Below are 13197 nucleotides of genomic sequence, written 5' to 3' on the forward strand. Positions count from 1 at the left end.
AATAGTTTTGACAGAGAGAAAAGCTACCTTAAGCTTAGTCATAGACATAAGAAAGGAATACTCGTATTTAACCATATTTATTTTTTAATGTGTGTTTAGTTTTGTTACGCTTTTTGTTGGTTTACTTCTATGTCATTTTATTTCCTTCTCATTATTTATTTGCCTAATTATTTTCAGAAATATATTAGTAAATTTCCAGAGAGTGGATAAATAAAGTTCATCTTATCTTTTCTGCTGTACTCCGTAAAGACACGTATTCATAAATCTGGCCAGAAAACGTGTCCTTCAAATATTGATCAATTTAACTGACCCTCATCTTGGCAAAAACTCTCAAACCTGGGACTTTAATCAAGACCTCGCAAGGTCCCAGGTTTGAGAGTTTTTGCCAAGATGAAGGTCATTTAAGTCAATAGATATTTGAAGGACAAGATTTCTGGACAATTTTTTTAATATATCTTTTACGAGAGTATGGCAGTTAAAGAAATGCCACCCTTGGTTGCTCTAATCATTTCCATTTGAAATATTTTTTTTATTCTATGGATAAATTTATTGATCTTCATTTTTCATGACAGGTCTCCCTAGGAGTACTTCGGTTGATGAAAGTGTAGATAGAAATAAAAACATTAATGGGTTGAGAGCCAAGTTACGTAACTTCATAAGTGGTCGGCCCTCCAAAGAAGATTTGCTGAAGCAAGGTATTATTAAAGGTAAGATCCCATCGATTTTCAATGTAAATTCTTGTATGGTTTAGTTGAATGAATTCAAAATTGATTTTATGGTTTCCATCACTCCTTATCAACATTATGATAGTTACTTAATAAAGGCTCAGTTGTAGTCTTTGCTTTGTACCTGAAAGGTACAGAGTTCTAATACCTGCTACGCTGTGTGGCCTTGAGCAAGTCACCTTGCCCTTGCTCAGTTTATGACACTGCATTGCGGCTGATATCTGGGTTATTCCAGTCTTCCCTTGGAATAGACCCTAAAATTTCCCCAAAGGGATAAATAAAGGGAATTTAAAAAAAAAATATTTTATTTATGAATAATAATAAGTTACTTATATGGCACTCAACCTTCATATAAATGTTCTGCGACGCTTTACAATTTCACATGTCATTCAAACAACTCATTCACCAAATTATTATTAATGTATTAATGTTTAACACACATGATGACATTCAAAACCTAAGAACACTTTCACTGCACAGAGATTTATGGAAACTAATTACTAACTGGATCCTAGAAACCGACTGACACACTTGAAGTAACACACACACATTCATGGCAAGTGTCCATAGAGATAGCGCAGCCGTATTCATTCATTCATTAATGTTTGGCATGTCTTGTTGGTCATACTAAGCAAGAAGACATTCCAAGTAATTTTCTGGAATTTAAGTTGAATAAGGGTTTTGATCCCGAAACATTCTGTGTTTGGTAATTTGTTCTTTTTCAAAGCTGATCCTTTCATTATTCATTACTTTTTTAGTTCACGGCTTGTAGAAGATTAAGTATCCTTATTATCTCCTGTTACGACTTTAAACTCGTCAAATGTACACTTTTGTTATAGAAATATAATGTTCTACAACTATGCTTTATATAAAAGCCTGTATGTAATGATATTTGTATTTGTTGATGCGTCCTGCGTGACCACCATGTTTACCACCATGTTTTTGATGCTTAAAATTACACTTTATTTGCAGACTCAGTATTTGGTTCACGGTTGAGTGAGTTGTGTGATAGGGAGAAGTCCCCTGTACCCAGGTTCGTGCATGTTTGCATACAGGCTGTGGAAGCTCGGGGTTTGTGTTCTATTTTCTATACAATAACCAAGTTATAATATTGTTGCATTTTGTATATTTTTTAACTTTTAAAAATAATATGAAATGATTACAGAAAGTTTTGTGTTTTATAAAGCCCCGAAAAGCAAACATATTGCAACAGTTTTTCGTTGGATATTCCATGTTGTCATGGTGCTGGCACTAAAATGGCATCTTGCAGATATGTATACTGAATGAAATGGAATTTAGGTTCCATGTCTTTTTCTGGGGGAATGTTAAGCATGTTAATTATTGTGCGACATCTGAAAATTTATATGGCTTTGTTTTGACTTTTTAAAATTGTAATTATCGGGGGTGTTTTGTTGCATCAAATAGCATTTACAATGTCAAAACGTAGACATGACTTATCACATGCATTTATCATTCTTTATCTCTTGCAGGAGTAAAACAAGATGGGTTGTACAGAGTGAGTGGCAACATGGCTCAAATCCAAAAGCTACGTTATGCCGTTGATAAAGGTAAGGCTCTCAAACTCGTCTGATCATTGTTTTTTTAAAATCAGTTTTCTCTTTTATTAAATTGCAGCTCAAGATGTTGAAAATCCAGGTCAGTCCATGACATGTTGGAATTTGATTTTTCTCCTCTAGAAAATATTGTCATTATCTCCCTAAATCTAGGGAAATTATTAATACTTCCCTGTGTATTAATCAGGATCAGATCAATAGTTTTCCTGAGATTCATAAATATTAAAAACCAGCTGAATTCAACCAACAATCTGGTATTCTTCAATATGTATTCACAAAGCTTATGGTCTAAAACAACCCAAAGGGTATTCTCAAAGCTTGTCTAAAACAACCAAAGGTATACACGAAGCTTCTGGTTTAAAACAATATGAAAACATAAGTATTAGTTCTCTGGGTTTTTTTTTTCTATAATAATATTTATTTGGTTAAAGAAAACACCTTGTTAAAAACAAAACCAAAGACAGATGTTAAAATCTCAATAAAGTCTCATTGCTCTTAAAAGTTGTATAAATTTTTCCAGCTACATATAAAGTAAAATTTGGTTAAATTTAACCTTTGTCTCTTTTTTTTTTTATTCTTGTCAACAGATGATACATATAATCTTTATGAAGAACAATGGGACGTTCACGTTTTAACTGGCTCTCTCAAGCTTTTCTTTAGAGAGCTCAGAGAACCAGTTTTTCCCTTCCATATGTACAAAAAATTTGTTGAAGCAATACGTAAGTACTATTTTTATATCATAGTATTCATTTTGTTTTTTTCATTTAAAAAAAAGGTTTTTTTTTGTGTTTGCATTTTTTAAAATATGCATGTCAATTCTCAGTCAATTAACTGAAATCAGTCAATTCGTCAAATTCAAATATTTTTAAAAAGGAAAGAAAGAAATGAAGAAGAAAAGAAAGAATTCATGAATCGTAGTCGAATGACCGTGAAGTAATTAGGAATGTTCCACAGCGCTACGCATAGTTCAAAGGTTGTTTATATTTACGATGGATATATTGCCAAGGTTAAGCACGCTTCTTTGAATTGCCGTGTCTGAACACACCCCAGTGTATTTTCACACAGCCTTCGTGAAATTATCTTTTCACTTTCCAAACCTGTCATGATCCCAAAGGTAGCCAATTTTAGCTGAGCCGCCGAGCGATAAATTTCACTGTTTCGTCTAAGCCAAAATTGACCTCACTCTTTTACATCCTGTTATCCTAAGAATCTTCCTATACATTTCTGCTACTAAAATAGTTATGCCACTGTATGAATTGATATGTAACCTTTACATTTTTAGTCCTCTAAATACTGGTTTCATACTCACTTCCATGGATTTTGGAACCAAAAAGTAGAAGGTGTGACATCACGACTTTTCTCTCCTTTTGCTATTTGAATTTACTATGATGCTAAAAGATGATAAGTTTGTTATTATTAATTTGTTGTTTTGGGTTTTTTTAAACTCTTTGTGACTTAAATTTCTTGTTTTGTTTTTTTGGGGGTTTTTTGGGTTTTTTTTTGTTTGTTTTGTTTTTGTTTAATCTTTGTGACATTAAATGTTTTGTCTTCCATAGAAAAAGATCCGAAAGATCAGCTCTCTGCTTTCAAGACGGCCGTCTCTAACTTACCAAGGTGCAATTATTATACGCTCAAAGAACTCTTCCAACATTTACGATTGTAAGTTGGGTTTTTTGTTTTGTTTTGTTTTTTTTCCCCATAATTCTAGGTAGAATGGGAAGAACTTGTTTAAATGTGTCCCTTCATTTTTTTCTGGTGTTATGCCGGAATGAAACAGATGAAGAATATTGAGATTAAAGTCAAAATGATTGGAATTATTTTAGAAATTAAAATATTTTGGAAATTAAAATATTTGTGAAGTTTAAGGACCAAAGCTCTCTTTTGATTTTTATCTCAATTATCTCAAACTTTAGAAGTTAAACTTAAAATAGAATATTAGGCATCTGTTTCCACCCGACATAATACTGTTTTGAGATGATATGTCACAAATATGACCCCCCCCCCCTTTCCTCCCCTCCCTCAAAAAAAAAAAAAAGACAGAAAGAAAAAGGGTTTTTAAAAATGAATTATGCTTTTAAAATTTAGGATCAAAATCACACTTTGTTTTGATAATGATTTTACACTTGGGTTTGTTTTTGTTTGTTTTTTTTCTTTTACCATTAGATTCTTTGTAATACTTTGATTATTACATCGAATTGAAACTCAATATATAATAGGGATTGTGCACTTGATAGTTCTATGTTATGGTTGTTTTTCAGTGTGATGGATCATAGTCAACACAATCGGATGCAGGCCCAGAACCTTGCCATCGTGTTTGGCCCAACCCTCATGTGGCAAGAATGTGCTGTGGACAGTCTCGCGGTTCAAACAGTCTACCAGTCAAGGATTGTAGAATTCATTTTATTACGATACCCGGAATTATTCAAATGAAATATAAAAGGGAAAAGTGCTTCATCTTTTTTTCTTTTTTTTTTTTTTTGGTGAGGGGGGGGGGGGGGTTGGGGGTTGTTTTGTTTGTTTTGTTTTGTATTTGGTGTCCCTGTCAATCAAGTGAATTGATGCAGAAGTTGATTAAAAAAAACAATGGTGCCATAGATGTTATTCGACTATAAACAAGGCTGACACACGAGGATGAACTCGAAGGACTTGCATATCAAAATCAATTGACACAAAGCTAGAATCAACAATGAAAATGCCATAATGGTTTTGTCTCTTCATTGTGATCGTTGTCTTGATGATTCATAAATGGTGGAGGAAAGAAATTGATTACAGTAATTGTATAAGTAAAAAAACTTTTGTCTCATCTCACTTCATTTTCCTGACCAAGGTGGTCGTATATGAGACATGAGATATCAATATGTAGTAAGTGCCCTCCATCCATGCAGATCTGTCCTCGGCTAAAATATATAAAACAAATGTCTATAACGGAGGAGTGCGTTTCTGATTTCTACTTCTGCTAGCGAAATTTGATTGACGTTGGCTAACTGTCAAAGGTCAAATCTTTCCAACTTGTGTTGCAAATTGTGATATAAAAGTTTATCCTGTGTTGATGATGTTTGTTTTAGTAATGTTGTTTACATGTGATAAGTAGTATAAGTGTCCACTCATCACTTTCATCACCACAAGCCTCGTCATAATGGTGTTTTCAATTAATTTTATCATCATCATTATCATCATGGTCGTCATCACTATCATCACCATTATCATCATCCTCATCTTCATCATTATCACCATTATCATCATTACTGTTATTATATACAATATCCATCTCATCATAATCTACATCATAGTAACATCTTGCTTTTCTTGTTTGTCAATTGTTTTACCACTCAATGCAAACTTTATGTCCTTTTATTCTTAAGCTGTTTTTGGGTTTTGTTTTTTGTTTTTTACAGTTTTCAAGGCTTTTAGTTTTCAAGGGTTTCTTTTTTTTTTTAACAGTTTTCAAGGGTTTGGAGTAATTTTCTGATATGGCTTCTTTTTTTTTTTTTTTAAACTGCTGATCTTTTGCTGCTATTGTATGCCAGGCCTCTAGAAATTTGATTGTAAGCTTCTGGTTTGAGGATACAGTTACTAATTTATATTGTGTATATCCTCATTGAAGACGGACCAAACACTGACAAGACCTTACGTGTTTGGGCATTAGGACCAAAAGGGTGATCATCATTGTTGACAGAACCCAAACCATTTCAGTTGGTGCCAATACATGTTTGGGCATTCCTACCAAAGGGTTGATCATCATTGTTGACAGAACCCAAACCATTTCAGTTGGTGCCAATACATGTTTGGGCATTCGTACCAAAGGGTTGATCATCATTGTTGACACAACCCAAACCATTTCAATTGGTGCCAATACCTGTTTGAGCATTCCTACCAAAGGGTTGATCATCATTGTTGTCACAACCCAAACCATTTCAATTGGTGCCAATACATGTTTGGGCATTCGTACCAAAGGGTTGATCATCATTGTTGACACAACCCAAACCATTTCAATTGGTGCCAATACCTGTTTGAGCATTCCTACCAAAGGGTTGATCATCATTGTTGACACAACCCAAACCATTTCAATCGGTGCCAATACCTGTTTGAGCACTCCTACTCCTACCAAAGGGTTGAACATCATTGTTGTCACAAACCAAACCATTTCAATTGGTGCCAATCCATGTTTGGGCATTCGTACCAAAGGGTTGATCATCATTGTTGACACAATCCAAACCATTTCAATTGGTGCCAATACGTGTTTGGGCATTTGTACCAAAGGGTTGATCATCATTGTTGACACAACCCAAACCATTTCAATTGGTGCCAATACGTGTTTGGGCAATCGAACCGAAGGGTGTATCATCATTGTTGTCACAACCCAAGCCATTTCAATTGGTGCCAATGACAAAAGACTAGTTTCATTTTATTATTTTTGCATGGATAGATTAACTCTGAATAGATACCTTGTTGAATGAAATATTTTTACAGAGCACAACCTCGTGCTAAGATTAAAATAAATGTCAAATGCATCATAATTCTGTTTCACTGTGGAAAAAACACATATTCAAAAGTTTGGCCAGAAAACTTGTTCACGATATCAAATATTGTTCCAAGTTATAGAGTTGTTGTTTTTTCCGTGATGAGGGTCATTTTAATTGATCAATATTTGAAGAACCAGGTTTTCTGGTCAAAATTTTATATATCTACGTGTTTTATCCGGAGCACAGCAGAATTGGCATCACCGCCATGTTTTAACTCTCATCACAACAGTGGAAGAGTTTGTGGGAGGTCTAGTCAAGTGTGACCAGTTTTATAACATTCGCTACCGAGATGTCTAATCCTCATCACAAGTCCCAACTATACTTTTAGATCTTGCCTGTTGATGAAGATAGCATCCGTGGATGATGGATTCAAAAGACAGTTGATTAAACGACTTCCAGAGATGATGTTACGTGTCTATCATATTGTTACACAGACATTTGTCCATTCATACATACATACATACATACATACATACATACATACATACATACATACATACATACATACATACATACATACATACATACATACATACATACATACATAACATACATACATACATACATACATACATACATACATACATACATACATACATACATACATACATACATACATACATACATACATACATAAATACACACATACACATCCTTGAATTGATGAAATCAGAAACAGTTCAGCAGTCAGTCATCAATACACTGGGTGGGGATCCTGACCTCCCATAGTGGGCAGGGAGGTACATGCTGTGTCTTCTATCCCCCCATACCCGTTTTCCAATTGTTTCCTGTCATTGTCTTGGAATGAGATTACTTAGTTTTGTCCTGACCCTTGCCGGAGTTCCTTGGCTGGGAGGGAAACAGTCGAATGTCTAGTTATAGTTTTGGGAGATGATATTTTTTTCCTTGTAAATCATCTCTCTGTTATGCATTGTTTTATGTTTAGTTTATTATATGATTGGTAAACATTTGAGTGTATTCCTCTTAGTTGGGACCTGTGCTTGTGTCTGGATGAGACTTTTAGGTGATCACAAACTAAGTACTTTGACGGTGTGCTTTTGGAATCTACATCTGTTCCCTATTTCAACCAATTCCCCTTTGTCTTACCTTTTCTTTTGTGCTTTAATTGTAATTCTAGAACTTTTTACTATCCCATTTTCTTCCTTTTTACTGGCGCTGATATGACCTTGATGTGTTGCAAGCGCCGTAAAACCCTTAAAAACAAAAAAACAGTCATCAATACAAAACTTTTTGTGTCACATTGTCTTTTGGATCCTGACTGATTGTTGTATTATAATTTTTTTTTTTTCAAGTTCGGTAATTTAGATCAAACATTCCAATCGACATCGAACCTGCTGTGTTATAGCTGAGTAATGATTATTACTCTCTGTTTCTCTCACCATTCCACGATGTTGCAATGAAGTCTGTTTAGATTACAAGATTACTATTTTGTTCATTCCGAATGGGAAACAATGAATAAAGACATTGATAGAGCTTAGAGTTGTTTGCCTATATTTACCCTACGATGCCATGATTGATAGAGAAAATGGAAATTCTGCACTTTGATTTTACTATTTTATTTCAATGTTATATTTCAACAGTTGTTACTGTACGCAAAAGAGGCCCGGGTTGGTCCTTGTCTATTGTTTATAATAGTATAAGATATGAATTTGTCTCTTCATTACGACTTAATTATTTATCTCTCATGAAATGTTTGTAAATATAGCTTATAAAACATAATATATTCTCTGTACAAATTGCGCTACAAAATATTATATCAGTAACTTTTCAAATTTCCCATTCAAGTCTTGAAAGCACATTGCTGTAAATTTGACTCGTTTTCCCTTCAATAATCTGTGATTACACTCATTCCACTTGCAAACAAACAAACATTGCCATGGAATGGGGTGACTTAGGCCAGTTGGGCTGACTAAGACCATCCCCCAAATGTTTCCCCCCAGATTGAAAGATATAAAACAAAGATGGTAAAACGGACATCATTTGATAGATTTCACCCATCCCCACATTTTAGAAAAAGACCATTGGACAGTTTATTTCGATGTCAAGATATGTCATATAAAGATGTTTTAAAAAGTGGCCTTCAGTTAAAGGATGTACATGTCACCATATTTATTGTAATATCTTTCAATCTTTGGTGGGGAGGTGCATTTAGGGGCTGGTCTTAGTCACACTAACTGGCCTTAGTCACCCCATTCTACGGTAATTCAAGTGTTTGTCACTTCCACTTTTCTTTGTTTCATCTTATTTATTTTTCCTTAACTATATTAAGATATATATACTATATAAATTTCTTGCTTCCATTATTTGCAAGTACCTACTCACGACCTTTTTTTCACATGGATAGTGATGAAGGATATTATGTTTGACATCGACAATGTGTTAGCTCATATATATAATCTTTGATATGGAATATATTTAAGAGCATGGTGTTTAGATGAATGGCATTTTATGATGTATGTTATATGGTACGTGATTGTTGTTGTTATTGTTGTTGTTGTAGCTGTTCAATGGAAAACAAAACATTCAAGTGCTTCCAAGTCGTTGCATATTTATGTAATTTTCAATTCATAAGATCTGTCAATGTCGTAGCCCTTGTGTGTTTTGATTTAGATGGCGTTAATTACAAATCTATTGATTAACACACAGCCCTTGTGTGTTTTGATTTAGATGGCATTAATTACAGATCTATAGATTAGCACACAGCTCTTGTGTGTTTTGATTTAGATTGCGTTAATTACAAATCTATTGATTAACACACAGCCCTTGTGTGTTTTGATTTAGATGGCGTTAATTACAAATCTATTGATTAACACACAGCCCTTGTGTGTTTTGATTTAGATGGCATTAATTACAGATCTATAGATTAACACACAGCTCTTGTGTGTTTTGATTTAGATGGCGTTAATTACAAATCTATTGATTAACATACAGCCCTTGTATGTTTTGATTTAGATGGCATTAATTACAAATCTATAGATTAACACAGGGCCCTTGTGTGTTTTGATTTAGATGGCGTTAATTACAAATCTATTGATTAACACAGGGCCCTTGTGTGTTTGATTTAGATGGCGTTAATTACAAATCTATTGATTAACACAGGGTCCTTGTGTGTTTGATTTAGATGGTGTTAATTACAAATCTATTGATTAATACAGGGCCCTTGTGTGTTTGATTTAGATGGCGTTAATTACAAATCTATTGAATAACGCACAGGGAAAGAAATCATTTTCTTGCCTTGACCTTTTTTTTCTATAATAATTTATGGAGATTTGACAATTGTCTCTTATTTTTAATTGACACAAAACAGCATCACTGTTGTCAGCTGGATGGGGTCTTTTGACCTCCCATGGTGGGCAGGAGGTCACAATGCCAATGTTTTGGAAATGGAAATTAACTTTAGCGACCGTTTAATTTGGTACCCATGTCTCCAAACAGATATTTCCTCCCATAGTGGGCAGGGTTGCACTTACTGTGTCTTCTTTTCCCTTATATCTGTTTTCCAATTTGCTTCCTGTCTTTGTCTTGGAATGAGATTACTTGGTTTTGCCCTGGCCCTGGCCGTAGAGCTTTGCTGGGAGGGAAACAGTCAAATGCATAGTTATTGTTTTGGGAGATGATATTTTTTTCCTTGTAAATCTTCTCTCTGTTATGTATTGTTATATTTGTTATTTTGAACGGATAATGTAAACATTTGAGTGTATTCCTCTTAGTGGGATCTTGTGCTGGTGTCTGGGTGAGACTTTTAGGTGATCTCAAACTAAGTACACTGATAATGTGCTCTTGGAATCTATATCTTTTCCCTATTTGAACCATTCCCCTTTGTCTTACTTTTCCCTCAAATCCTTTTTAAGTGTACATCTAGAATGTAGAAGTTTTTACTATCATATTTTCTTCCTTTTTACTGACGCTGATATGACCTAAATATGTTGCAAGCGCCGTAAAACCCTTTTAAAAAAATTAAAAAATTGGTATCCATGTCTCCAAACAAATGATTCCTGAAATCACTTGCTTGCCACACGCTGTTAACCCAGTGATAGTCTCAATCAGAGATTAAACCATTTGTATCCGTCTCTAATGTTTACACCCTATCCAGGTTTTCTGCTTGTATTATGGATATCATTGAGAAAGAAATCTGGGTGGGGTTTTTTTTTTACCTCCCATTGTGGGCAGGGAGGTCACCCATTTTTGTCTTCTATCCTCATATGTCTAATTTCCTTTCCCAGGTTACTTTCTGTCTTTGTCTGTGATTGAGATTACTTTAGTTTTGTCCTGGCCCTGGCCAGAATCCTTAGCTGATAAGGAAGCAGTCAAATGTTTTAATGTATTAGTTTTGGAAGATGTTTTTTAAAAAAAACTTTAAAATCATCTTTCTGTTAAATACTGGTTGGCTTTTTAAAAAATATAAAATTGTTTAAATGTTTTAGTATTCCCTTTTACTGGGACCCTGAGCTCGTGTCTGGATGGGACTTTGAGGTGATCTCAAACATAACATACCTTTTCTCGAACAAATGTCACAATTTTCCAAACCAAATTCAACATTACAGCAGTTTCCAGACCAAATTCAACTTTCCAAACCAAATTCGGCACTGTAGTAAATATTTGAACCAGTCCCCTTTGTCTAATCTTTTCTTGAGCCCTTTTCAATAGAAATCTTGAGAGTAAAAAACAATGTCTCTCCCATTTCTTCCTTTTGACTGGTGCATACATGACCTTCAAGTGTCACAAGCACCGTAAAACCTTTCTTAAAACAATCAAACAAACTGAAAGAAATAATCATAACACTTAATATTGTAAGAGATAACAACAACCGAAGAACTGATTTGAACAACACAAGGAAACATCCAATTGCCTCAGCATCTTAACACACATGATTACATTCAAAAGCTAAGAACAATTGCACTGGACAGAGATTTATGGAAACACATTACTAACGGGATACTAGAAACAGACTGACACACTCCAAGTTACACATATATTCACGGCAAACACTTAATGTAGTAAGGTTATATAATTCTGGTTACAAAATATGTTTTGTAAGACAGAAATGAAATAATCAAAATACTTGTTTAGATTGAGATGATAATATAATATATGATAAATGTTCACCTCCTTTGAAAGGTTGGCAGATTGATTTCTATATATTTTAACTCAAGGCCCTGATGCCCGAATAAAAAAAAAAATAGTCCTCCAGAGCCATTAGTTCTGGCCCATGGAGCTGGAGTTTATCTCGGTTTCTATAGTGTTAAATGGACAATAGCAGTTGCTCTCCACCATTTTGATAGGACACTAGTCTATCGCAAAGTACTTTCCACCAGATCTAACAGACCCAGCTACCCAATCACTGCAAGGTCAGAAAAAATCTTGACTGCATTCGTAATCGATCTCAGGCCCTTTGATTTTGAGGCGAGTGCTCTACCAACTGAGCTATCAAATTGATAAAGATGATATTCTTTTTCTTGTCAATCATCTCTGTTATGAACTGTCTTATTTTTGTTTTACAAATTATATATGATTTGTAAACATTTGAGTGCATTCCTCTTAGTGGGAACCTGTGCTTGTGTCAGGATGAGACATTTAAGTGATCTCAAACTAAGTACTTTGATAGTTTGCTCCTGGAATCTACATCTATTCCCTATTTGAACTAATTCCCCTTTGTCTTCCTTCTTGGGTGCTTTGATTATAATTCTAGAACTTTTTTTTTTATTATCCCATTTTTTTCTGGCGCCTATATGACTTAAATGTATTGCAAGCGCTGTAAAACCCGAAAAAAAAAAAAAAAAAGAGAGAGAGAGAGAGAGAGAGAGAGAGAGAGAGAGAGAGAGAGAGAGAGAGAGAGAGAGAGAGAGAGAGAGAGAGAGAGAGAGATATGTGATTATGCGAAAGAAACTAATTACCCATATAAATGCACCCCCTTCCCCAAATAATAAAACAAAAATAGACTTAAAACCTTTTCTTTTCTAATTATTGTTCTACTCCACTCCTTTCCAGCAATAGTTACTGTTTCTGTAATGCAATGCATTTCATGTGTTCAATTGTATTATGCAACTCAACGTTCTTTGTTGAAATATACGGTAGAGTTTTGTATTTTATGACGGTCTACAGTATCAAGAGATAGAATATATAGAATATAATCTAGTAATATATGTTAATGTTTGTGATTTGTATCGTGATTGTGATTGTTTTCTCTACAGTTGTGGCATGCTTCGAAATGATAATATTAGTGATAAAGTGTGTTGGAGAATTGAATGAGTTTTATATTGTAGGAGTCACAGTAGTGAGGAATGAATAGACGCTATGAAATTCTGTACAAAATTGTTTCCAAGATTAAATGAGCATATTTATTCTATGACTTCA

At 34.3% G+C, this 13197-nt stretch overlaps 1 protein-coding gene across 13 annotated transcripts in view; it reads left to right on the forward strand.

Annotated features, from left to right (window-relative positions):
- The window catches only part of LOC144964991 (rho GTPase-activating protein 15-like), a 43015-nt gene extending 29818 nt beyond the window's left edge, over positions 1-13197 (forward strand). For all 13 annotated transcript variants that reach the window (XM_078899819.1, XM_078899817.1, XM_078899818.1 and 10 more), the window contains 6 exons: positions 573-707; positions 1698-1796; positions 2216-2293; positions 2887-3018; positions 3856-3958; positions 4558-13197. In XM_078899819.1, coding sequence (XP_078755945.1) covers positions 573-707; positions 1698-1796; positions 2216-2293; positions 2887-3018; positions 3856-3958; positions 4558-4729 — 719 coding nt within the window. In that variant the 3' untranslated portion in view covers positions 4730-13197. The remainder of the gene's footprint in view (positions 1-572; positions 708-1697; positions 1797-2215; positions 2294-2886; positions 3019-3855; positions 3959-4557) is intronic.

This window comes from Berghia stephanieae, chromosome 2, assembly GCF_034508935.2.
Source record: "Berghia stephanieae isolate SIO BIC M18660-M18661 chromosome 2, UCSD_Bste_1.3, whole genome shotgun sequence".
Taxonomy (NCBI): Eukaryota; Metazoa; Mollusca; class Gastropoda; order Nudibranchia; family Aeolidiidae; genus Berghia; species Berghia stephanieae.